This window comes from Panthera pardus, unplaced genomic scaffold (assembly GCF_024362965.1).
Source record: "Panthera pardus isolate Hobbes unplaced genomic scaffold, ASM2436296v1 HiC_scaffold_17, whole genome shotgun sequence".
NCBI classification, from domain to species: Eukaryota; Metazoa; Chordata; class Mammalia; order Carnivora; family Felidae; genus Panthera; species Panthera pardus.
In genome coordinates this window covers 54,085,553-54,112,464 of record NW_026526732.1, presented here as the reverse complement: position 1 = coordinate 54,112,464, position 26,912 = coordinate 54,085,553, and the positions used below count along the sequence as shown (strand labels likewise).

The 26,912-nt window shown below is 47.7% G+C and overlaps 1 protein-coding gene across 2 annotated transcripts; it reads left to right on the top strand.

The window, feature by feature from the left end:
* The first annotated feature begins 59 nt into the window (after window positions 1–59).
* On the top strand, window positions 60–21,507 carry NR2E1 (nuclear receptor subfamily 2 group E member 1). 2 transcript variants are annotated; one of them, XM_019443025.2, is made up of 9 exons: window positions 60–848; window positions 5,556–5,701; window positions 9,159–9,246; window positions 10,822–11,057; window positions 12,383–12,529; window positions 14,671–14,767; window positions 15,155–15,304; window positions 15,558–15,663; window positions 21,329–21,507. In XM_019443025.2, exons 1-9 carry the CDS (start codon window positions 824–826, stop codon window positions 21,393–21,395), a joined length of 1,062 nt encoding a protein of 353 aa, XP_019298570.1. In that variant the 5' UTR covers window positions 60–823; the 3' UTR covers window positions 21,396–21,507. The 2 variants fall into 2 exon arrangements, with proteins under 2 accessions (XP_019298570.1, XP_019298569.1); XM_019443024.2 differs by lacking the exon at window positions 21,329–21,507 and adding an exon at window positions 19,772–21,306 and having other exon boundaries at window positions 64–848.
* The last annotated feature ends 5,405 nt before the right edge of the window (window positions 21,508–26,912 follow it).

Here is a 26,912-nt window from a genome sequence, read left to right as displayed (position 1 = left end):
CCCCGCACATGGCTGACGTCAGACCCCGCCAGGAGTTGGGGGAAAAGCTAAGTGGGCCAGGGACGCCCTATTCCCCTCCCCGCGGCTGCCTGTCAGAGCGCTTCTGGAGATATTACAGGGGACCCAGCCCGCAGCGACAAGCACAAAGTCACGGGGTAATGAACTTCGGGGACCCTTTGCCGCTCAGTGCGCGGCTCTCCCCGGAAACTGGGACCCGGCTGCCTGTTCCCTCGGAAGACTTCCCAGCAATCTAGTTTCCCACTCCGCTCTCTGGTTTGGGCAGCGCCGAGCCCATCTGCCTGAGACTGCGGTGGTGTTTTCCTTCTTTCCTTAAAAGAGCAGCGGTCTGTAGAGATCTGGCCACACTCTGCATGCCTAATGTAGAAGGAGAAATTGAAGACTGAGAGACAGGGATGGGGAAAGAGTGGGATCTTGTCCTTTTTGCTCCGTAGGAAGACCATTTTTGTGTCTCCGTCTCTGTCCTTCACTATTCCTCTCTCGCTGTCCTCCTCCCTTCTTCCTCGATCTGCCCGTCCGTCTCTCCGTTTGTCTGTCCATGCGTGTGTCCATACCAAGCAACATTCCCAGCAGCTGCGGTTTTGCAAGAGCCGGGAAGAAACTTGAGGATGCTTAAATTCCCACTGTGGAACGAATTCTGAACGCCCAGGGAGCAGCGCAGCGCGCAACCGACACCCACCTGTCCGGCCCGGGAGCCTGCAGGCTGGAGGGCGGCTGGAGAGCTGCGGCGCCCGGCGGCGAGGCGGGCGCTGCCGGCCGGGACTCGGGCAGCGCCCACCAACCGCTCCGCCCCGGGACAGCCAGCATGAGCAAGCCGGCCGGATCAACAAGTGGGTACCTTTCGGGCCGCCGCGGGGCTCAGGCGCGCAGCCTGGGGTGGGCGGGAGAGGAGTCCGGGGAGATCCTGCCCGGAACGCTGCGGCTCCGAGCCCGGGAAAGGGACTCCGGCGGCGTGTGCGCTTTGGCCCAGCTCCTTGTAGCCCGTGAGTCGGGATGTTTCGTGGTGAGGGAAGAATTTCGTTACCTCTGGATTGCTTGATTTCTCATCCCCCCCCCCCCCTCCCTGGTTTGGTGGGAAGGTTGAGACCCATGCAGCCCGCCAGTCCCTCGAGTCGCATCCGCTTAGAGACCAGGTGCGGGGAAAGGGGAGGGGGGGAGTGTCGACGGGGGGCGGGAACTAGGCCGCAGCTCCAGGCTGCAGCACAATAACACGCTCGCTCAAAACTCCGAGCTCCAGCGCGCAAAAGCAACTCTGCGCAAAGCGGATTTGAAAGGAATGCTTTGCACCCCGTTTCTAGTTATTTCAAATAATCCTGCAAACTGGGAAGCAGAAACAATTTAAAAGTCACATTTTCCTTAATCCTAAATCCGCGTAGGTCATAACTGGGGAATTTAAAGTATGGCGAACCGCTCTAGCAAAGAGGGGACCAAATCCCTAATCCCAAGGATTTTTCGAGCGGGAGCTCGGCAGAGGCAGAAGTGTGCGGCCTGTTCCCTTCGCGCGCTTCTCTCCTCCCTCAAACTTGCCTAGCTGGTAGCTCCCCGTCAGAATGTCGAGCCGTGGCTGATCTCTAACCAACCCCAGACGCCAGAGTGGGGGGCTCCGTGTCTGTGTGTGTGAGGGCATCTGCTCTCCCAGTGCCTGCGGAACCCGAGAATGTGGAGGCCCGAGCCGGCGCGGGCGGGCGTTGTCGCAAGGCTCGGATCTCCTGGGGGCATTTCAGTTCCCGCCTTCCGGTGGCCCAGGGCTGCCTTTTCCGGGGCCCAAGACTGGAGGTAGCCCCCGCCGCAGTCCCCACGTCCCGGAGATCTCCCGCCGCCCTTGTTGTCTTTGCCTATAGCATTTTTGCGGCTCCTTGCTTTCCTCAAACACCCCCTCCCCTCACGCCCTCATTGTCTTGAGTCTTTGAAAGTTGGGAGAATCCAAGATACTTCTGAGAACTGATGATGAAGTCCCACTTAAGTGGCAAGCAATTCACTTTATCCGTTCGCTTTGGTTTGGGTGTTACCGTTTTAAAAATTCAAGTGAAGTGAACGTGAACAATAAAGAGAAATGGAGAGATGTTTAGAACCAGGGCAGAGGGAAGAGAGCAGGAAACTTTGCCGCCGCACAAATCAGAGCCGACCCTTGCGGAGGCCTGGCGTTTCCAGTTAGCCTCCGGCCTACGCTGGCCCTTGCTGCTCCAATTTCTGGGAAGCGAGGAGGCCTGGCTTTTTGTGGCCCAGGTTCTGGAGGGTGAGGTCCTTCCCTGGAGGGGCAGAAGGAAACCTTTTCTGCAGCATTCCGAGCCTCTAATGCAAAAACAGAAGCCTGCGGGCTTCGGCAGGCCTCCTGGCTACTTCGCCCTGAGACAGGCCCTCGCCTTTTTCCCTAGAAGTAAGGAGCCTCGGACTCGTTCGCCCACTTGGGGTGAGGAGTCGGCGGGGTTGATGCGTGTTGGGGTGGCGGGGGGGCGCCTGAAAAGCGAGGCCTCGGAACAGGGGGAAGGGGCAGGCGCCAAGCTCGGTTCACTGGGGGCCCGCACCCGCGCGCGGTGGACTGGCACCTAGGTGAACGGCCCGGACTCAGAAAGAACGGCTGAGTGACACGCTGGGGAAACTTGGGAGCTTTCCAACTTCCCAAGGGCCCGAGTTCGGCCTCGGAAGCCTGAGACCCGGCGCGGGTTCGGCCGCAGCTGTTACAGTTTCTCAGGCCCGCAGGAAGGCGGCCCCCGCCCGCGGCGCCGCTGCATCCCGGCCTTCTCCAGACAGGTGGCGGCAGCCGGGCCCGAGACCTGCGGCCCTCGGGCCCCGGGCGGCAAGGAGGTCGGCGCGCAGCGGGCGAGGTCAGGACCGAGCCGGGCCGCGAGGTCTGCGGCCCCCGCCTCGCTCGGTTTCGCACAGCTGGAGGGCAGAGCGATGTCACCCGGGAGCCCCGCCTGGGTGGTAACAAGACCCCGGCCAGTCACCCCTGCAGCCCAGACTAACTTCTTTCAACAGCCTCTGATGGTAATTACAGTAATCGAAGCTGCCATATATCTTTAGGCAATTATGACACACAAAAAGCCCCGAGGGGACCCCCTGGCGAGGGAAGTTAAGAACGGTTTTCCAGCCTCAGGAAACTCCCGCCTGCCTCACGTCGGAGCTCGCTCGGTTTGCTAAATGAGAGGAGCTTTGCAACGGGGTCAACCAGCTTGTCTCGTGACCCCAAGTCACCTTTACGTGGCTGGGTGGCGGAGTCTGAGGCGCAGACCCGCTATGCCCCGGAATTTTCGCGTCCCTCCCTCCTGTGCCCCGCCCCGGGCGAGTACGCCTGCCTCTAATCTGCCCCAGGAGCCGTGACTCGGAGGTCTGCTCCGTGGCAGGGCCGACCCGCAGCTGTGGAGGCCCCGAGGGGCGACTGTCGAGGAGCCCCGCACCCCGCCCCATCTGGAGGAGAGTCACCCACCCTGCACTGGTCCTCCCTGCGTCCCATGGGTTTCTCCAGAGATGTGTGTCCCTGTCCTCTGTCTGGATGGGAAGCGGGGGGGGGGGGGGGGGGGGGGAAGAAAGCCCACCACTGCTCCTCCTGCGCGCTCATCTTGGCATCATCAAAACTGCTACCAGGAAGAAGACAGCTGGGGCGACAAGATTGCTGAACCCCAAACATGGACCCCCGCTCAGCCAGAGGGCCTGTGTCATGCTGGGAACGATGGTTGCAAAATATGGAAACCAAGTTTACTGTTTCTAGCGTGAGTGCGGCGCAGCAGAGCTTGCGTCCCCGGTTGCTGGGCGGCTGTGAGTTCCTTTGGGCGCACTGACGGGCCGAAGGGGGTGAGGGACAAGACCCGCTGTGGCCTCTCCTGGCGCTCTCCAGCCCCTTCCTCCCCCCAGCACAACCTCTCCTCCCACAGTACTGGAAAGGGGGCGTCGAGGCGGTGGTCGCCTCGCCGCGCGCCTCCCCCACCGGCCTTTGTCGCCGTCTGAATTCCCATGCTACTCTTTTTGACGGGTCACTGGTGGCTGTATAGGCAGGTGCTATGGCGGGGTTGTAATTACCCAGGCCGAGCTTGGTCGTTCCCGAACCCCCACCCCCACCCTGGCCGCCGGCGCTTTCCCTAAGTCCCTCCTTCCCGGCCTCCAGCAGGTCCTCCTAGGCCTTGGTCAGGGGTTCGCGCCTACCAGGACGCCTCAAAATCCACGAGCAAGTTTCCACTTCTGAGACCTCAGCGGCCCTTCCCGACGTGGGGCCCACGCCTTCTCTATTCCCCTTGCCGGGTTGTTCTGACTCGCTTCTCTGCACCCCAGCCTGATAGCGTTCCCGAACCTGAGCGCCCCAGGGAGCAACTGTCCAGTTTCATCGAGGCGGAGGCATCTCGGGCCCAGACTGGAGGCCTTTGGTCGAGTAGCGACTTGAAAATTTAATGTAAAGAAGTTAATTATTACTATCATTGTTGTTACTACCAAAATGTTAACACTTTAATACTTTGTGGGAGGAAAGATTTCTAAGTCCCTATAAATCTCTTCAGGCTTGTTGGACTCTTGAACCTTAGAGAAAATAGTTCCTTCTCTTCTGAATTTTGGGATACAACCCTCTCCGTAACATTCCTCCAAGGTCCATGGCCACCCCAGGCTTGAGGAGATTCCAAGGAAAGTTCTCTTAAACCAGGCGACTGTCGAGGCCAGTAAGGGTGGAGGACAGTCTAGAGAAACCAGCTACATCCTTTAAAATATCAGCCTCCCACAGTGGTGGAAAACAGGCAGGAAGGGACCCAACCGAGATCTAGTGTGAGGAGACAGGTCTTTGAGGAAGAAGAACTTGGGGAGTGGAGGGAGAAGGGGGTGGCTGTCCCGCGCTAACCTGCTAAGGGATCGCACACGCGTCACTCTCTTTCGTTTGCCCAGCCCGGTCCTAGTTACTTTGGGGGGAAAATGTTCTTTTCCTAAAAGAAATAATTTCTCAAAAGCGATCCACTAAGCATTTTTTAAAATAGGTAAAGCGAAAGTTGGGCAATTACCACTACCCTTATTATCATTAATAATCCTAGTATTAGCATTACAATAATAATCCTAATAATAACAACCGCCCGGCAGCTCAGAGAAAACTCGATTGCCTTCCAGCTGCCATCCCCGGTTCCAGCCGTGTTTGTTTTTCTTCTTTCCCCTTTTACATTTCAAGTTTGTCTCCTCGCGCGCTAACAACTTTCTCTGTTTAATGCGAGAGCGGGGGAGGGACGCGGCCAAACTTTCCGCGGAGCAGAAAGGCAGCGGCGGCCGTGCTGCCGCCCCGGCCTGCTGTAATCTTTTATTCCAAAATGGGTCTCAGCGATTAGAAGAGACCCAAATACATGTAGCGGTGCATGAATAATGCTCATTGTAGGAAACTGACACTTGCTCAAGGAAAAAAAGTTTGGCTATAAAATCACTTCATTATTTGCTTTTACCGCAGCTTCGGTGCTAATCCCTTCAGAGGTCAGATTGCTTAGCATCTCTCTCTCCCGCTCCCCTTTCCTCCCTCTTCTCCGCCCTCCTCTCCTTCTCGCCCCTTCCCCCCTTCCCTGTCTTTCCTGCGATTTCAGGCCGTATTTTAGATATCCCCTGTAAAGTGTGCGGCGACCGCAGCTCGGGGAAACACTACGGGGTCTACGCCTGCGACGGCTGCTCGGGGTTTTTCAAACGGAGTATCCGAAGGAATAGGACGTATGTCTGCAAATCTGGAAACCAGGTACCTCGGCCAGGGCTGCACCGCCCGGCTTCCGTCTGCTGCCTCCCCTTTCTTTGTTTGTGCCAAGGCCTCCTCCGAGTTTCCAGGCTGCTGGGGAGAGACCAAGCTCTGACCTCTCCCTTCCTCTCCCTCCTTCCCGCCTCAACGCTCAGAGGCTCTTCCGCGTGGGAAAGGCGGGAAGAGCTAAGGGAAGATACAGAGTTTGCAGGGGAAAATCTGAAATCCCGGCTCCTCCCTACACACACACACACACACACACACACACACACACACACGTCCCACTTTTTGCAATCCTTTGACACACTTTGACACAGGGTATGGCCCACACCCAGTGGCTTTGAAGTCAGAGGAGGGTACCTAAGGAACTTCAGAATCTAAACCACAAGGGCAATCTGGAGAAAGGCTATGTTCTGTTGCCTGCACCCCACCCACATTCCTAGCAGCACCCAAGCTCAGTGACCTGACCACTGCCTGCCATGGTAGAAGGAAAAGGCACAAAGCATCTCAGTCAAGGTTGCCACCCAAAGTGAGCATGATCATTTGGAACACGGAGGGCTTGCCCTGTGAAGGGCTGTGTCCTTTCAACTTCAGAGTAGCAGGACTGCTCTGGTAGTGGTCAGTGGGGCTTCAGCACCCATGTGACTTTAGCTAGGCAGAGTCACAGGAAAGGCAGAGTGCACAGGAAAAGAAGACTCTCAAGGAAGAGGTAAATTGGATCCTCTCCAAGATTCCCATGTCTTCTCTTTCTCTGCTTAGAAGATGTGCCTGGTTGGTTGTGTTTTGGTCTTGAGCAAGCAGAACTATCTCACAGAGACAAGGGGGTTAGAGCATGGGCTGAGAGTGAGCCAAAGCTTCCAGAAAGAGCAAGTAGGACCCCCTGACTCAGTTCCCAGCTCAGCAATAGGCTCATTTCAAGGAGATCAGCCTTTTGGCCCCACACTTTGCCTTTTCCTCAGCCAGGCACACAGACCCTCAGCACAGAGCCACCACTTTGACTCCCAAGAAGATCCTGGAGAAAGTATTAGTCAGAAGTCATCCTTTGGTAACCAAAATGGTAAAACATCTTCACTAATTAATATTTATATATGTGTATACATACACAAATATTGTCTGCTGCTAGTGAATTATTCTATTTCTAAAGCTATGTCTGCTCATATTAATTTCCAATAGATTTGGATTATCAACAAAAACATGATGATATTTACATTTGGATAAGTTATTTTGAACTCCAGCCCTGTTACCTGTTTAATTGGGTACACAGCTCTGTATCAGTTTCTAGCTCACCATATGGACACATCACATTATACACATGCAGGGCTGTATCCCTGTAGCCCCACAGGAATATGAGATTACTGTGGGTCCTCAGATTTGAGCAGGCTTCTACTTAAATTACCTTTTAATTTTATGCAATGCACAGAATTGGGGAATCAAAATCTCAGATGTTATGCTTGATATTTTCAAAGGGGTTGGCTATCAATTCAAACATATTGATGTCAGTCCAAGTCCTTGTAAAGGACTGATAATAGACTCATCAGGCTTGGTGTCCTCTCCTTACAGAGAGAATAAATGGGCTGAGCTCAAGCACTCATCTTTCTCTCAAGCTTCAGATATTTATATACATATGATCTGATTTCAAGACACTCTTAAGAACAAATGAAGGCTTCGATTTTGCATTAGCTTGTTTATCAGAATACTAGGAAGATGACATTTGAGGATAGATATATGACTGCATTTAATAACAAGTTCTCTAAACCTCTTTACATTGAGCTATTACACTGGCCCTCAAAGTTGCCCTAAAGAATTCACTTAGAAAGCAAAGATTATTTCCTTTATCTCTTTTATTCTAAGATTAGATAAATAATATTCTAATTTATTGTTAATAGTAATTAAAACATATGGAAATTATTATGAACCTCTGCCCCACCTTTATTGTAAATATTACCTCAATATATTTTAAATCAGAAGGGTGGGATCTCATAAAAAAGTATATTCAAGTGTGTTATTTTTTCCTAAGGGCTATTTCAGAAAGTGTGCATACTCCAAATTCAGAGTATATGAATTTTTTAGGTTATGAAGCAAAATAAAATGCATTTATTATATTCTCTTTCTTCCCAGTGTACATGTAACAGTAGCAAGTCGTATAAACAGAGAAGAGCACCAAACTTATTCTGTATTTTTGGTGTATAAAATGCATATGTAGCTGTGACTATATGTATCTATGTATAAGTTCCCTCAGTAATAACACCTAACACTGAATGAACACTGAAGTTCCATTAGAAACTTTCTCTGTAAACTTCCTCTTCTTTAAAAAAATTTTTTTAATCTTTATTTATTTTTGAGAGAGAGAGAGAGAGAGAGAGAGAGTGCAAGCGGGGGAGGAACAGAAAGAGGGAGACACAGAATCCGAAGCAGGCTTCAGGTTCCAAGCTGTCAGCACAGAGCCCGATGGCATTCGAACTCACAAACCATGAGATCATGACCTGAGCTGAAGTTGGACGCTTAACTGACTGAGCCACCCAGGCGCCCCTGTAAATTTCCTCTTCTAATAGCCAATAGTTTCCCAGAAAGTGTCATTAGTTAAAACATTTATTTTCTCGTGCATCTCAAATCAATATTTGTAAGTCAGTAATTAGCTCTTTTTTTTCCCCCAGTTATAATGCCAATTTTCTCAGTCCATATTATCGTTTTGTCAGACAGTCCATCACATTATCTTTCTGGTCATATTTACATAGCGGGCATCTGTAGATTTTGCCTAGGCCTTGGACTCTTCCTTTCCCATCCTCACCTCCGTAGGTCTTGCCCTCCTAATCACTCTGGCTTCTGCCTCACTTTCCAGGAATGGCTTTGTTTCCATGAATCTGTGCTGAGGCAAGTCTTTAAGACAAGTTTCACATGCTGGTTATAAGAATGGCTTCAGGTACAACGGCAAGAGTAAGGAAACAGCATAGTGAAGAATAAATGGGAGAGAGTTATCTGACAGAAAGTGACAGAAAGAGGTAGACTGGACATAGCGGCGATCCCGACCAGCATGCCTGCTCCCAGCCCAGCTCTGACGCCTCCGCCTCTGGGCCAGGTCGCTGTCTTCGGTACTGAAAAGTGTCGCTCCTGCTGCACCACCTCCGCGCCTGGAAGAAGTTCCCCTCTAGAGCTCCTTCCAGCACAGCAGTCGGGCAACCAGGCGCTGGGACCCTTCACCTGCTTGGAGAAGGACTTTTCCTCCTTGTCCACTTTCGTAGGGTCAGGGGCTGTTCCTTTTGAAGTAGCCCCTGGAATCCCAGCCCTCTCTCTGCCTGGCCCTGCTCATGCCCAAGACCTTTGAGTCTGGCGGACCCAGGCTTGCAGCTCCTAGGTCCGTGGCGGGGTCCATTCCCGCCTCCACGTTTCCCTCCACCTGGCGCCGGCTTCGCGTCTCCAGTCTAAAGGCCCTGGGCCGCTGACCTCCTGCGCTCTATTCCAGGGAGGCTGCCCGGTGGACAAGACGCACAGAAACCAGTGCAGGGCGTGTCGGCTGAAGAAGTGTTTGGAAGTCAACATGAACAAAGATGGTAATCAGTACCGATTTTTATCGCTCTAATGTTGGTTGACTAGTAAGCAAATTATATGTACAGAAAATACATGGCACTCCAATGAATGTAAATCATCTCCCCAGCACATCTTTCCAGATGCTGGGAATTGGCCTCGGACTTTCAGTCATATCCTTCCGTCTCTCTGCATGAGCCCCCCACCCCCACTCTATGGAACTCTCCAAGTATGGCCCATGGCCACATTGGAAACTAGTGCCCCATAACCACCCCCACGGAGACCGCGATCCCGGGAGCCCCAGTCTGCTGGGCACACACGCGCGGTATTTCCTGCTTCACATCCTAATACCTCTTCTAGCCTCTCCTTGCAGCTCTTTTGTGGCCACTTCTAAGCCTGTTAGTCTCCCGCAGAATCTCGCAGTCTGGATAGCCTTCGAGGGTGGAGATCGTGGGGACTGGGGAACTGTGTCGGAGGAGGGAGGGCAGAGACACAAGCACTCGGAATTTCAAGCCCTTGTTTGCTAATTCAAGATTCCAAAATCAGGATGGCCTTTGTGGCGATCTGGACTTTTTCTGGGCCTTCTCTCGGTTTTACAAAGAGAGGCTGGAGAGGCAGGGTGATGCCTGGGGGTGCCTCTGACACCCAACTCCCAGAAGGCTCTTAAACGCTCGCAGCAAGAACTAGGCAGTAAGGTGCTTCTTGCGCAAAGAGCTTAGTCCAAGTGCGTGCCCGGTGGTGTCCTGGCGAGGGCGCCCCAGGCCTGGCCTGGGTTGCACTGGGGGGGGGGGGGGGGCGGGGGGGCGGGCCGAAAGGGAGGAATGGGGTCTCAGGACAGGATGCTGAGAGGACTTTGCCTTGGCGACGGGCCGGACTGGGTGGCAGCACCAGGAGGCACAGCGCCCACTGGGGAGTGATCCTTCCTCCGCGGCGCAGGAAGCAGGAGGGAGCGTCCAACCTGTTGAACTTGTGTATTGACAAGTTGTCAAGCTCTGCGAACGGAAGATTGCCCTGAATTAATTTGTTTGTTTAAACTGTTGGCGGTAATTGTCACATCTCCCTTGCCTTCCTCCAGCACACTCCAAGACGGGCGCTCCCTTTTTCCATCCCACAGTGTGCCCCGGGCTCTTTTTCTCCTGACGCCCTAGGAGGCCAAAAGCCATTTCGGCGGGGGTGGAGGTGGGGGAGCAGGAAAAGTGTGCAGGGACGCTGTGCCTGGCTGGGTGCAATGCTCCCTCTCCCTTTTGTCGCATAAAAGGGTATCTAACTACTCCTGCCCAGAAGGTTTCTGGTTTCCCTGCGACCACCCTGGGTGGGAAAGAGTCCTGAACCCACAGAGAGCACACCTAGTCTTGCTTGAGGCGTGGCCATTATCAGACACTTGGGGCCCGGCTCCTCTTCTCAGCTTCAGCTCTCTAATGCCTCCAGTGTAAGACATTGTCAGAGCGTCCTCTGCGCACACATTCCCTCTCCCTCCCTCTCTTCACTTCGCTAGTGACCTTGCCTGCCCAGATGGGGCATTTGGCCCGGGAGAGCGGCAGCGGCTAAGTGTTGTCCAGTCTTTGATCCCTGGGCATTCGTCCATCTGTCTGTCTCTGCAGCGGTGCAGCACGAGCGGGGGCCTCGGACGTCCACCATTCGCAAGCAGGTGGCTCTCTACTTCCGTGGACATAAGGAAGAGAACGGGGCGGCTGCGCACTTCCCCTCCGCAGCGCTGCCCGCGCCAGCCTTCTTCACCGCAGTCACGCAGCTGGAGCCGCATGGCTTGGAGCTGGCCGCCGTGTCCGCCACCCCGGAGCGGCAGACTCTCGTGAGTCTGGCTCAGCCCACGCCCAAGGTTCGTGTCCCTGCTGGACTCAGGGAGTCTGGTGCCTGGCTGAGGGAGGAGAAGGGCCTGCCCATCTCTTCTGAGCGGGGAGGGGTCAAGCAAAAGACAGACCTGGCCACGGTGCGGGTGCCGAGTCAGGCTCTGCAGGGAGCTGTAGGCCCCCTCCCTACTTTTCCCTGTTCAGCCAGGAGTGCTCAAATTTTAGTGGTCAGTAAAGTCACTCTCTGAGATGGCTACAAATGTGGACTCCCTGGCCCATTCCCCATAGAGTCTGTTTCTGCAAATTTGAGGTGGGGCCCAGGAACCTGCACCTGTTAAAAAAAAAAATCCCTTGGTGTGGAGCCCTGGCTGAACAACCTAGGTATTTCTGGAGACTAGAAGAGCACTTCTGTTTCTAGCAAAAAGGAGTTGGCTACAGCTGGTAGAAAAGAGTCCCTGAGTTGAAGATCTCAGGGATCTGTTTCCTTGGGCAAAGCTGTGGGTCCCTAATGCAACAACAATGTGTGGAGCTCACCCTGTTAGGACAGTTTGAGGAATCTGGCTTCAGTTTCCACTCTCCCTTCCCTCTTTTCTGAGATGCATGTATTTATATCACGACTGAGTCTCTACTTAGCAGGGCCACAGCCTGAACCATTTCAAAAGGCTGCCACCTAGGGACTGCCTTCCAGGCTTCCAGCTGGTACCTACCCAAAGCACCCACTCCAGGCCGAGAAGGGGAGGGCCAGCTGCAGCCCCACTCTGCAAGGAAGCCAAACACCTGGGCACACACACAAGCACAATATTTAATATTGCTTTCTTACCCTTGATGTGTATAATAAGCTTGGGAAAGTAGTGTTATGAATATGTTGTCAGTTATGAATGGGAATGCTCTGTGAATGATTAAGATGTCTAATTGAAATATTTCCATAATATACTAATCCTTTCTAAAAATACTCATATGCATATTTGTGTTTGGGATGCCTATTAATTTATACTTTTTTCACATCTATTTTTATTTACACAAATGCAAGCAGCTCTTGTCTAAATTGGGAGACAGGCCCGGCACTTTGCTCAGCCTGAGGAAAACTTGCCACAGGGGACAGAAAAACCAGATGCCCCTCTGGAAGGAACGGGCCCCCAAAGACTGGAAATGGGCCTTTCCCAACGGTTATTATTTCTCAAAGCCTATAGATATAGATGTTTGTTTTTTATCTACCAATGGCAACTGCATGTTTCAGCAGAACACCCAAATTCCTGTCTCCTTCCCTGTTCTAATTAGAAAATTTAAAGATTGGCTCTTCTTGCAAAGCTGTGGTTTCCTCACTCCCTGGTGTTTCTCTTTCTTCCCTGCTTAGTACCCCCATGAAGTGAATGGGACCCCAATGTATCTGTATGAAGTGGCCACAGAGTCAGTGTGTGAATCAGCTGCCAGGCTTCTGTTTATGAGCATCAAGTGGGCTAAGAGTGTACCAGCTTTCTCCACGCTATCTTTGCAGGACCAGGTATGACCAAGAGGGTACTGAGCTCTCGGGGAAGGGGGTTGGGTAAAAAACAACAGTCATCAGCCTTATGAAACTGGAGGTTATCTGGATAAATCACGAAGGCCAGCTATCCTTTCCTAGCAGCAATGGGAAAACGATTTTTACTAGCTTCTTACTGTGGGTTCAAAATATCTAGCTATGGAACCCTTACTAAGAGATGCAATTATGTTATTTCAGGAAAGTTAGATCTGGGCTATGAAAAACAAATATAGAAGAACATCTCTCTCCCTCTCTCTCTGTTTAATTGAATCACAAATTTTTGAAATCTTAATGATATTTAAAATTGATAATAAAACGATGTTTCTTAAGAATATTGGACCTGAGAGAAATGGATGATGAGAGTATTCCCCTGTAATATTTTCAGGGCTAGTCTTAGTATTTTATGTCCCAGAGCTTTATATTTTCCATTGTGATACAGCCTTGACCACTAATTTATCAGCATGTGCAGTTAAAGGGTACACTGCATACTCTAGGCTAGGATCTCCCTTGATTCTTTAAGTACTTTTAGAGGTTTTGTAAACACATGGGCATTGTGCATAATTCTGCAGTTGTAAATGACATTCAGAGGGAGAAAGAGTATGTGCTGCTAAAAATTACATTGTAACAAAAGCCAGAAATTTTGTTGTTAGGAATATCAGAAATAGCTTCTGCTGTAATTTTTCTAATCTTGAGGGGAAAAAAGAAAATGAAGTGTTCATAATAACCATTGGCTGTTACCCAGACATTCATGGAAATTAATGACAAACTTCCCAAAAACTAATAAGTAGTTTTAAAAGCAAATGGTTTATTTATTTAATTCATTTTATACCTAATTAAAGCATGATAGTGCCCTTTAATATGAAGCATCCTTCCTACAGACAGACCTAGCAATGTGCTCAAAACATTTAATCTTCTAGCATGGGATGTTCTTTTTTTCCATAGCCTGGACTTTCAGACATGGTCAGAATTAGATATTGTTTACCTTGCATTTTTAAAGTATTATTTTCTGTACTTAATGCAATAAAACTAAAAATAAAGCATTTTCAAAATTAAACCTTTGGTCTTATTGTGATTTTGGTTACAAGCCTTCACAATTCAGCTCTTAGCTCTCAAAAGGAAATCCCTTCACGTAAATCATCCAGAATTGGCTGGTTTTTGAGAGATTTTTCAAAAACAGATTTTTTCAAAATGGTTAGGTTCTATCTTTGACCAGGTTTACTGGCTGACTCTAACCATTTGCTGTGTGTGTGTATGTGTGTTTGTGTGTGTGTGTGTGTGTGCGTGCATGTGTGTGTGCACGTGCATGTGTGTGTGCACGTGCATGTGTGCACACTGGCTATTTTTTCTCAAAACAGGTATCTGTATACTCTTTAATACAAACAAAATTTACTTACTGTCTGCCACTTAGCCCTTCAGTGGAAACCCTTCAACAACAAGCAAACTGCAATGGAGTGGAATCCAGTATATTAATTTGGAAAAGGAGCCAGATTTTCATTTTAAATATTCAGTAGCACATTTTCTTAGAATGAAAATGACAAGCACCTTGATGCTGTCCACTTATGAGTCTCAGAAAAATCAGGCAGTGAGATGAGGTAAACTCAGCAAAACCCGATTAACATAATTACACCCTGATTTCCCTGCATGCCTCTTGGGATTTAGTGATTTCTCCTTGCTCCCTGCCCAGCCCCCCAACCTTGTAGGAAGATGGGGGCCCAGATCTGCACGCTTAGTCTCTAATCCTCGACCCTGATAATATCAGCATTTTATATGAAAGGGATCACCTGCTGAGCTGCTGGTGGCATTTCATAGAGCCTGGGTCTCTGGAGAAGTTTCTAGGTGGTCAGGAATGAATGGATGCAAGGAAATGAGGGGTAAACCCCTTTCCAGAGGAAGCAAAGTTTGGGGAATTGGAATGGCTGACTCTCAGATGCATGTGCTTATCTATAGGCACCTTTTCAAAAAGGAAAATATGGAAAAGAAAAGAAAGCTAGAATATTCAGGGGAAAAATTACCAAGACAGGCATTTAAAACACTTTTTAAAATAATGGAAATTTACATATTGAAATTGTTTATAAATTTATAAATTACACACTATATTATATTATACATCTATTGTATGACAGCTGATGCTTTTGGAAGATGCTTGGAGAGAACTGTTTGTTCTAGGAATAGCACAATGGGCCATTCCGGTTGATGCTAACACTCTACTGGCTGTATCTGGTAAGAATTGCACAATTTAATGACTTTGTTGTAGAAATTACCATAAAAATACATTACTGAAAAAAGAACAACATGTAAAGAATAACAAATTCCTGCTGAACAATAGAGTATACCTGTCATTTATAAATCTATATTTAAATGCAAATAATGTTGTTTTGTTGTATTCATGACTGCTTGCATTGTTATTTAAATGCAAATTACTGTGTTTGTTATCATCCAAGAGAAGATTTTATATTAACTTTCATACAATATAGCCAGTTTACACGGAATCAGATATCTTAGAGTGACAATTGAATAGATATTGATATGCAGAATTCTGTCAAAAATCAATATTAAATCATGAAAATGCCTTCATATTAGAGCATTTATTCCATATTTCTATTCTAGGCATGAATGGTGACAACACAGATTCCCAGAAGCTGAACAAGATCATATCTGAAATACAAGCTTTACAAGAGGTGGTGGCTCGGTTTAGACAACTCCGGTTAGATGCTACCGAATTTGCCTGTCTAAAATGCATCGTCACTTTCAAAGCTGGTAGGCAGACGCCAACCCCTGTCTCTTCTCCTTCCACAGTTTTGCCACCTCCCTAATTCTGCCACCTCAAAGTCCAGACTGATCATTGCAAAAAGAGGTGATGGTTTTTAAGGGAGCTGATACTCTTAGGTTGGCCCCATTCTCGACAGTGGGGACCCTACTGTTCTCCTGCTAGCCATCCATTTCCAGAGAGCTGCTTTCCCGTCTGCATTTCCTGTGTCGCTTATCACAGTTTCCTGGTCTTCATTTCTAGTTCCTACACACAGTGGTTCTGAACTGAGAAGTTTCCGGAATGCTGCTGCCATCGCAGCCCTTCAAGATGAGGCTCAGCTAACCCTCAACAGCTACATCCATACCAGGTGACTCTTGTTTGCCTTGAATGTGCACTTAAGAAAATTGCTTCCATTGTGAATGTGTGAGCAGGCAGTAATAAGCCAGTTCAGACCCTGTGGCTAATCATCCTGTTGCCAGCCAGTTAATTTAGCTAGAATCTGTGTCCTCACCTATTGCACAGGATGGGTGAGAGGAGCAGATAAGATTAGATTATCCAAATGAAAGCATTGCCAGACCCCTTATGGCTGTCCTGGCTGAACAAGTTTATCCATCAAAACATTTGAACACATTTGTGTGAATGGACCCTGATATGGGAAAGGTCAAAAATGAAGGCCAAAGTGGTATATTAGTTGATATATTAGAGAGTGGTCACATCATCCTTGAGAGGCCATCTTTAGCCCCATCATGATTGCTGTTTGGCTTTGATGACTGGTATCCACTGAGTTCTGTTGAGTCATGGCAACTTCTGGCCAAGCAGGGCCCACTGGCAGAGAATATTCTTGGCTAGTTGTAGGACCTCTCAGCCACTGGAGCTCCAGCAGTGCTCCTCCTGGCACCAATGGACAAGTCCACCAAGAGTTAAAGACTTTCTGATTCCATTTTAAGATGGAAAAAAAAAAAAGGCTTTTAAAGAGTTGGTGGAATCCTGCTAGCTTCCTAAGCTAGGACTGTGGTAGATCTAAGGTTAGAAAAGAGTTGCTACTGTTGTTTATTCTTCGATTGACCTTGAAAGGAAGCCCATGCAAACCTGTCTTGATCATCTCAACATCGCCCATAGACTCTCTGCTAGGAGTAACTACATTGAGAGGGTAGAGGTAGTTAATATCTCTCTCACCTAAGGGGTTGGCGAAATACCAAGTCACCTGTATTCACTGGGGGTGATACCACTTCTGCTATGATCTGCTTATTTCTATTATAAATCCTCTTTTGAAAACTAATGAATAAAACCGTTCCTTGTCCATGGAGTGTCAGTGAACCTGTGCTGAGTGATAGTACATGTGTATATGTCTTTCAAATTAAAGTGCCATGGTTTTAAACATTTAAATCCATGTTAAATTTCAGAATGTATAGTAAGCACTTAATACTTGTTCAAAATTATAAAATGGAACAGTACATAATTTGGGCACTACCCCCCCCCCGCCCCACTAAAAACGAACTTGTATGTCATATCTGACCTCTGACATCTATAGTCATTGAGGCATAAAGAACATTACACTGAAAAGAATGTGATATCCACTTACTGATTCAGTCAAGCATTTGCTGAGTACTCTGCTATGTGAGGGGCTCCTGGTGAGTATTGTGGGACACTAGAAAGAAAAAGACACTTTCCCTTATCATTGCGTGAAGTAGGCAGAAGTGATCATTCAATTGAGGACAGAGAAGAGAGAAAAAGCAAAGTGTGGAGTGGGAGAGATGAATTCTAGTTGCTGAGGAAAGTCTGGAAAGGCTGGGTGATGGAGGAGATGACATGTGATCTGGTCCTTGAATGGCAGGACTTCAGCAGGGGAGAAGGGCTGCAGGGACAGCCAGTAGAGGGACTGGTAGAGGTGCCAGCAAAGAGGAAGGGGAGCCTGAGAGGGCCTGGTGCACCAGAAGCTTCTCCTAGGGTGACCTGAGAGAGCTAAACCACAAATTAACAGAAGTCTATTTTAGGAAAATGACAAGTATATTACTTCTACCCCAGCCTCAAAACAAGGAAATTATTAATTGAAAGAACACAACTGCTTTGACGTGGAATTTTGTTTATTAAATGTTTATTTATTTTGAGAGTGGGGAGGGACAGAGAGAGAGAGAGACAGACAGACAGAGAGAGAGACAGAATCCCAAGCAGGCTCTGTGCTGTCATCACAGAGCCCAACGTGGGGCTCGATCTCACAAACCATGAGATCATGACCTGAGCCGAAATCAAGAGTCAAACACTTAACTGACTGAGTCACGCAGGTGCCCCTATATTCTAAAAATTAATGTTGATTAGTCAGACTCTCTCAATGTCTCTGTCTGTCTCTCACTCACATACACACACACACACACACACACACACACACACACACACACACACACACATTGTTATTGTTTCTAGGTAGTACAGTACTCGACATCTAACAGACAATTAATTCTTGTTGACTATCCAGTCCTTTCCTAAGTAGGAAATGAAAGGAATGGGTGAGTAGGTGAGTGGATTTTCTACTTGCAGAAAATCAAGAGTTAATGGTCTATGGATTCCCCCAAATCTATCCTTTCTGAAAGTTACAATTTCCCACAGTGGTTCCTCACCGTAGGAAACTTCCAGCATGTTGGGTGAGTGCTGCAGACATGGCAGAGGCTTGTCTAGGCAGCCCCTGCGTACGCAATGCAGGGTTCTTACTGCTCGGCCTGACCCTGGGAGCTGTTGAAGAGAGTAAATGACCAAGGGGGAAGGGAGATGGGGGTCTTGGGGATTACTTTCCAGGAAACATAGAAGATATTTTGAGCAAGGAGAATAAGTGATGGGATTAGGGTATTTTAAAAAATGTAGCTAAGCTCCACCATTTCCATACCACATTATTAAATGTGGTCTGGTGGTCCTTGTCCCTGGGTGATTATGAAGGTGGGCCGTGAAGGAGCCAATTGGGGTCCTCAGAGGCTCAGAAAGAATGATCAGCCTCTCATCAGGTGGAAGAGAGGGACTCCTGGGTACCCAAAGCTAACAGACAGCCATGACAATTTCTCCCCTGGATTCTATTTGCAGGTTGGAGTGATTGGTCAGTTAAATGCAGTGTTCAGCTACCTAGCTCCTATAAAGGAATTTTGATATCTGTCAGTTTCTAGCACCTTGTGGCCAGGAGTTAGACCCAGCTTGGGTACAGACAGGTGTCCCTGGAGCTCAGTCCTCCAGGTGATTTGTTGTAGTGGAGGGAGACCTCCCTGTAAAGTATGTGGATGCCTGATTCCAAACAATTGACTGAAGAAATATCAGGGCTACAGTGAGGAAGTGGCTTACAGGCATCTAAAGGCAGCAGAAAATCGAACTTGCACATCTGAGCACAGACGCATGTTGGACATCAAGAGAGGAAATTGTTAAGCAATTTCTCACATCTTTAATTATATGCCAATTTCATTGACATGAAAGTTGGGTGGCACTGCCACCCAACAGAACTTAGTCTTTAATTTGCAGTGTAATAAGGATGGAATTATTCCTGAGAGTGACTAAGTATAATGCCTGAATAATAATTTGGAGAATTGCTTCGAGAAGGAAACCATTTTATTTGAGGGAACTAGCCTGATGAGGGAGCCTTGAGAATCAGAAAATGTGAATGTTATCGCTACTTTTATCATCAACACCATGATTATTTTCGACACTGGCAACCTTTAGTGTATTATTTGACCTACACTTAGCAATATATTTCTTTAAAAAATTTTTTTTTAATGTTTATTTAGGGGCGCCTGGGTGGCTCAGTCGGTTAAGTGTCCGACTTCAGCTCAGGTCATGATCTCATAGTCCGTGAGTTCGAGCCCCGCGTCGGGCTCTGTGCTGACAGCTCAGAGCCTGGAGCCTGCTTCGGATTCTGTGTCTCCCCCTCTCTCTGACCCTCCCCCGTTCATGCTCTGTCTCTCTCTGTCTCAAAAATAAACATTAAAAAAAATTAAAAAAATAAATAAAATGTTTATTTATTTTTGAGAGAAAGACAGACAGAGCCGAGTGGGGGAGGGGCAGGGGGAGAGGGAGACACAGAATCTGAAGCAGGCTCCAGGCTCCGAGCTCCGAGCTGTCAGCACAGAGCCCGACGCGGGGCTCGAACTCACGAACAGTGAGATCATGACCTGAGCCAAAGTCGGAGGCTTAACTGACTGAGCCACCTGGGCACCCCAGTAACTGTATTTCTTAAACTTCCCTGTTCTCCAAATGAAATGCAACCCCTTTGCTAATGTAAAGACAGTGATTTTGGCAGCATCATTTATGTTCTTCATGTCTCAAGTATTCAACCCACACAACAGGGCCAGTAGCACCTGCGTAGGTCTCTGTTGCAGGTAGAGTGTGGTATTAAAGAGGCCCAATCAGGAAATTATGCTGAAGATGGTGTGCGTTCACGTATGAGATGCGAATTCCCATGAGTCGTCGCTCTTACCTTGCTGTCATGGCTTCTCCTATTCCAGATATCCCACTCAACCCTGTCGCTTTGGAAAACTCCTGTTGCTTTTGCCAGCTTTACGTTCTATTAGTCCGTCAACGATAGAAGAAGTGTTTTTCAAAAAAACCATCGGCAACGTGCCAATTACAAGACTGCTTTCAGATATGTACAAATCCAGTGACATCTAAGCTCTGAGTCCCCACTTTTCAGGATGGGACAGTATCTGATGAACTTCTACCCACGGAGAATAAGCCTCAACTAACAAACCCTTCAGGAAGCATAAACCTGGGAATGTGTAGCCTTCAGGAAAAAAAAAATGCCAATTGACACAAAACAGTTCCAGTCGCTTTGACCTGCTGCCTCAGCCAGGGTAGGGCAGCCTGGGAAGGAAAGGGGTTGTCACAGGACCACCCGAGCAGAGCCACGCCCTGGGAAGGGGGGCTGAATAGTAGGGAGGTTGCCACAGGCCATGCCATTCTGCTTCTTACTTGGAAGATCAGGCTGAACTCTCAAAAGCTGAAACATCGGTAGAACTTTCTTTTCCTTTTTAGCAGATAATGTTGGGTAACCAAATATAGTTCTGTATATAACATCAGACAGCAGCCTTCAGAACTATTTTATGTTGGAGAAATTATTTTAAAAATAATGGTTAGGTCTTAAATCAAAAGTTTTATCAAAAGTTTTTCTTCTATCGTAATACATCATGAAGTGGCCTTCAGAACCGAGTTAGTGAATGAAAGGTAGCTTATGCCGTGAGACTTGCTTTTCTCTATCTTTTTTCTTTCCTTTCTCTTTCTTTTGTTTTTCTCCTTCTGCTTCCCCTCCTTCCCCTTCTTCCCCTCTCCCCCACCCTCCTTCTCTTTGATACCGTAGGCCAGGCAACCTTGTCAAAGGAATTGGTGGACGAAAAGGAGACTCTCACCAAGACTTCAGGTTGGATAACATCTCAAAAATAGAAGAGCTTTACTAAAAGAACGCAAATTGAGGGAGGATGAATTAAAACAGCCAAACCAAATAAAGTGGAGATGGATGATGAGGCAGATTGCTGTCCCGTTAACAAAGTGCTGCGACCAAAGGCAATGGGGGTCCGAACTCGTGTCTCAGTCAGTCGCACCAGAGAGTAAATGAACAGAGACATGATGCCAGAAGGAACCCCAAGGAGATGGAGGCTAAAAGCTTTCTTGATTGATCCGATGCTAACAGCCTGAGACTCTTCAATGCCTTTCAGAAAACCGGTTTCTAGTAAAGCCTTGAATGCGCGCATGCACGCACACACGCGCACACACGCACACACACACACACACACACCGTCCTACACTATAAGCTGCTCCTTTGGTATGAATCTATACTTATGGAAATGTAGAAACAAACATTTTAAAATAGCTGCTGTACTTTTCACATTTTGATTTATTAGGTACTAGCACTGAGGAAAAATATTCAGCACTTGGACTATCATAGGATGAGTAAAACTTTTCTTGTACAAAGTGAATTAACTGATTTGTGAAGTTAAAAGGTTGTACTCATTGTATTTACAAAGAATAAAAATATATTGGATTTAAAGGAACTCTACCTGATTTCTTAGCCTCCCTCCCTGGCTGGTTCTCACCCACCAGAGAAAAGGTGGCAGCAGCAGCTGGTGTAAAAACTGAAGCTCAGAGCACTCCAGCCTGAAGAACCGAACCACAAAGGCAATTTCCTTTTTACAGTGAATCCCATTTGTAAAATGATGAATAAAGAAATAAAACATAAGATTCTGTTCTCTGAAGCTCTCAAATGTAATTGCATCTGTTAGGAAAATTGCTGTGTGAAGAAGAAAGAGGCCGATTAGCAGAGTCTTCATTCACTCGCTCCTCTCTCTTGCCAGCATTTCAGTCCTGACCAGGAGCTTGAAATCATTTAGTGATCAAAAAGATAAAGTGTGACGATCTACATTGGTGAGTAAGATGTGGAAGGAGCAGTAGAAAGTGTGTTCAGATGTTCCCAGCAAATCTCAGGGCACTGGCCGCACCACCAGAGGCCAGGGGTGGAAATCCCAGGTGCCCAATGCCATGGGCACTTTGGGCTCCTTCTGGGCAGCAGCTCCAGCAACAGTCTGGAGGAGAGGTACTAGCAAATCTTGGCTAAGTTGACCTTAGGGATTGCACGTGTGGAAGTTCAGTCAGGCACGCACTCCTCTGCTGAGTCCACAGAGAGGAGAAGTTGCATTAAAGAAAAGCAAGGTACTCAAAGATGTGTGCAGGAATGTTCCTTGCAACACTGTTCATGTTTGACAACGAAAATGTCCACGGGTGTATACAGTATTACCCTCGTTAAAGTGAATAGACTAGAGCCAATGTATTCGACATGGGTACGTGTTGTGAAATGCAGTGTGGGGGTGGGTGGAAAGTGAATCACAAAAGATACATACAGCTGAGTGTTTATGTAAAGTTTTACAACCTACAGAACAATACCAGATTATGTTTATGGGTATATAAATATATCACAAATATTTAAAACGAACACGAGTGGGATACACACGAACTGCACAATAGTGGTTACCTTTGGGAATGTATGAGATTAGTGAAAGGCACCAAAAAGGTTCAAAAATGTTTCTGAAGTGGCTTGTTTCATAAGACAAAAGCGAATCAGAAACAAATATGAGATCAATAACAAGATCTGGTAAAGCTGAGCAATGGCTCTGAGGCTATCCATCCATGTATTAGTCAAGTTTTGCTTCAATAATACTAAATAGCAAATAGCCCTCAGAGCCTAAGATAGCAGACTTGTATTTCTTGCTCACGGGAGGCTGCCCGTCCCTGGGGGCTCGGCCGGGCGTGGTTCCAGGCTGGAGTTTGGGTTCAAGTGTGCTCCAGTGTTTCCTCATTCTGGACTAGCTGCTTGCCCGAAGCAGCTTCTTCGCATGGCAGAATGCAGAAGTGCAAGATGCGGAATCAAACCACGCAGACGCGTCTGAAGCTGCTGCTCATGTCACATTCTTTCGCTTTCCACTGGCCCAAGCCAGACACATGTGGCCAAACCCAACTTCCTGTGGGCAGGGATGTATACTCCTCTTGTGGAGGAGGGGGATGGAAGGGTATCGCTGACCTACAATAAAATCTGTCACAATCATATAATCTATCTTAATCCACTGAAAATATCCTTAGTGAAGTTAAAAAGGAGTAAGTTTCCTGGGACATGCCACAGAATAGATTCCCACTGGGATTCCCACCGCCTTTGTTTTGGGCATCTCCACCATTATAGGCAAGAATCAAAGCTGGCTTTCAAGATTTGAAAAAGCCCAGAATTAAAAACCTCATAGCACTCTCTTTGGGGACTTAGGATCTCTACTGGATGCAGTTTGGGTACTTTAAGAACCTCAGTGCTTGCATGGATTTTAAGGCAGATATCCTCTATGGCTGGTGTCGGCGGCAGAGTTGTGGGGGATGTGACACGGTAGTCTCTGAATATACAGATTTAAGTCCTACCGTTCCAATATATGCAATTTGAATATACAAACAAGAGAAGATGGACCTAGGCAAGTGATTACTGCAGCCCAAAACCAATCTTCCGTGCTCCTTTAACAAATGGTTTTTCTCAATCGGGGAGGGCTGCTTTTCAAAAGTATTATTTACATGTTGTGACAATTAGGTGAGGGGGTCTTACATCTGTGTTTGAATCATTTGTAGTCGGCCTTTGATACTGGGGAAGAGAAAGAACAGGAGGTTAACTTACAAACTGAATTAAGGACCCTAAAATATTTCACTTATAGTTTAGGGATTTTTAGTCCAATTTAGGAGCCCAAGAACTGAACCCCTTGACCAGAGGTGTGCACTGTGGTTGCTGTCCTTAATCCTTATAAAAATGGAAACGCTAGGGGCACCTGGGTGGCTCAGTCAGTTGAGTGTCTGACTTCGACTCATGTCATGATCTCACGGTTCATGAGTTCAAGCCCCACATCGGGCTCTGGGCTGACAGCACAGAGCCTGGAGCCTGCTTCAGATTCTGTGTCTCTCTCTCTCTCTCTCTTACCCTCCACTGCTCACACTCTTGTCTCTCTCTCTCTCTCTGTCTCTCAAAAATAAACATTAAAAAAATTAAATAAAAATGGAAACCCTCTATTTTTTCTGTAGATTATATTTGTGTGTATGGCTGTCCCTTCCAGTGGTACATATGGCTCTACTTCATTTTTTTTTTTAAACATCTGCCTAGTATTCCATTTTATGGATTAACTACAGTTTATTCAACTAATTCCTTACTGGTGGACTTTGAGTTACTCACAGTTTTTCACTGTAATAAATTAGACTGCAAAGAACCATCTTTCTATGTACACTTCCATGAACGTGGGGGTATTTCTGTAGGATAAATTCTTAGAAGTGGCATTTCTGAGTCAAAGATTATATGCATTTTTAATTTTGATACATACAACCAAATGGCTCTCCAAAAGGGTCGTATCAATTTGCGCTTCTGCCAAGAGGGTCTGAGAGGGCCCATTTCATTGCTCAGAATTTAAAAGTACTTAATCAGACACAGGCTTGATGAACACTTCAGAAGCTGTTAGAAAAATACAGAGAATGCCTGTGTTTCTATTATGAATATGCCTCTGCTTACTGGGCTCGTGAAGTAGATCTCACCCTGTACCCATGGTAGAGCTTGACTCCCCCAGTTTTTCTAGTCCGGGCCCCTTCTGCAGACTTCTGAGCATACCCATGTTTCAAGGAAGGTTGAGAGAAAGTAGATAAATGACAATGTTTTTGTTTTTGTTTTTTGATATATGATTATGTAGAAGCAGCTTGGCAAACACTTTCTGCTGCTGAGATGCTGTTCTAAGAATCTCAAGCCACTCATTTTACAAGAACATTTTTTATAATCACTCGGGGAAATTGAAGAACAATAACTCAGTTTGATTAACTCCAGTGCCTTTACCATGAATGACTAATGGTTTATTTTATGTCATCTGTATTTTAAAATCATCTTTTTAAATTTGTGAATCCTCTTTTGGAATGTGGAGTGGCTTTTTGCTCTGATTATCCCTGACCTGTATAGAGACCATTAGGGAGGGTCATCAGAGCTTTCGGCCGCCTCTGAGTGGGGTTCCTCAGCAATGTGCAGACGGCAGACTCCCCAGTGGGGTAACCAGGATGTTGCCACATAGCTCAGGGAGCTTCCTGACATACCCCAGTGTTGCAGTGCTCTGTTGGGAAACTGTGAGTAGGGTGAGTGCTTTGAGGAAGCCAAGGTCCTAGGTTTCCTCCTCGGGGGAGCCAGGTGTCCTTATCTGTCTTGGCCCTGTAATCTATAGTATCCGTCAATTAGTATGTCCCGGCCACTGAGCAAGGGCCTGCAGAGGCCTCGGCTTCTCCACCATGAAGGCTGGAGAACAGCCCCCAGCTCCTGCCCCATCGAGTGTCATTCAGAGCATCTTCTTTTTCTTGTTTTTAAGTTTATTTATTGATTTTGAGAGAGAAAGAGTATGTGCACGCATGAGCAGGGGAGGGGCAGAGAGAGAAGGGGAGAGAGAATCCCAAGCAGGTTCCACGCTGTCAGTGCAGAGCCTGATGTGGGGCTGGATCCCACAAACCATGAGATCATGACCTGAGCTGAAACCAAGAGTCCACCACTTTACCAACTGAGCCACTCAGACGCCCTTCTAGGGCATCTTCTTTGCACTGGCCCAGCGATGAGCCTTGTGGAAGGGGCACTGGCTAGGATGAAGAGGCTGGGGTTCCAGGATGGACAATGTGATCTTGGGTGAGTCAGCTAACCTCAGTGTACCTCAGTGTTTTCATCTGAACAAAGGAGCACTGGGTGCAGTGATGCCTAATTTCCCTTCTTACTCTCACTCTTCACGTGGGGCCAAGAGAGCAGCAGAAGAAATTCTCCTTGGTGGCAAGAACCGATCAGATTAAGTGGATTTCCAAATGTGCTCAATCCTGACTACTTGCCCCCAAACCCTTTCATTTAGACAAGTCGTTCTCAACCTTGGCTGCTTCTAGAATCATGTGGGCAGCTCTCACAGCTGTCAGTGCCCAAGCTACATTCCAAGTGCAACTGTAGCAGAATCTCTGGGGCAGGGCCCAGGCATCAGCCTTTGAAGGCTTCCCGAGGATTCCAGTGTAAGGCCAAGGATGAGAATCACTGATGCCAGCCTTTGGTCAGGAGCCCTGGGAAGGGGGTTCACGTTCTGGCTCCAGGATCCTCTGCGCCCCTCATCTCTCATGTCTGGTTACTCTCCCACTACTCACTGATGACCTTTAAAAAAGTTAATTCTTTCCCCTCTTTCTCTGCTCTGGCCTGTCATTGAACTCACCCAGCTGATTGTGGCGCTTATGATTGAGAACCTCTTCTGACCGCTTCCCTTTCCCCAGAAATTAATGTGATCATTAAGGCTTATAATTTCACTCACCAGTGCTATCAATCAAGGGGCTGCGAAACAGAGTTAAGAGTCCTTTTGTAATTGGCAGCGGCCTGTGATTCGGAGCAGAGCATCCAGGGGCTGTGGGGAGGCTGAAGGAGGGGAGGGCCTGGTGCACAGGGAGGGGCTGTGCCCCCTTGTACTTAGTCCATAAGCCCTTTGTGGCCTCCTTTCTCAGGGGCCAGCGAGCTCCCAGCTTCAGCAGCCCTAAATGTCAAAAGGAGGAAACCAGTTCTTGGCAACTGCACTTCAGGCTACCCCTTGCCCACCCCAAACTCTGCAGAACTTGGGAATAGGAAAGAGCAATGGATTCTTTAGACACTGGGCAACTCAGAGTCTTGTCAGGAAGGGGCAGTGGGTCCAGATTATCTGCAGTTCAGAAGGGGGGTCCAGGCTGTCAGTCCTAAGGGAGTAACACTCCTCCCCAATCGTGTTGTTCAGAGATACTTCAGAACCCCATAAACAACAGCTAAGCCTGGAGCAGTGCACACCCTGTGCTTCCTTCCCCAGCCCACAGTACCTCCAGGCTTCCTCCTGTGTGCAGGGAGCTTGCGATCACAGTGACCTTGGGACAGTAGCTGAGTTCCCCCTCCTGGGAGGGTTGACTTAGCTCATTCAGTTTCTAGAACACACAGTGCCTAATGGATTATCTCATATATACATGGTGGGTGACTCGTGGACCAGAGGTGATAGGGGAGTTATTTTTATTTTAAATAAAACATTAGTACAACATTAAAAGTGACTTTCTTTTATTAGATAAAAATAGGAAAATCTG

Bases quoted from the DNA above. Each gene is read 5' to 3' on its own strand.
- NR2E1 (XM_019443024.2), top strand. From the start codon at position 824: ATGAGCAAGCCGGCCGGATCAACAA. The intron at 15,305-15,557 runs GTAGGCAGACGC...CTTCATTTCTAG, and splicing joins CATCGTCACTTTCAAAGCTG to TTCCTACACACAGTGGTTCT. The intron at 15,664-19,771 runs GTGACTCTTGTT...CTCCTATTCCAG, and splicing joins AACAGCTACATCCATACCAG to ATATCCCACTCAACCCTGTC.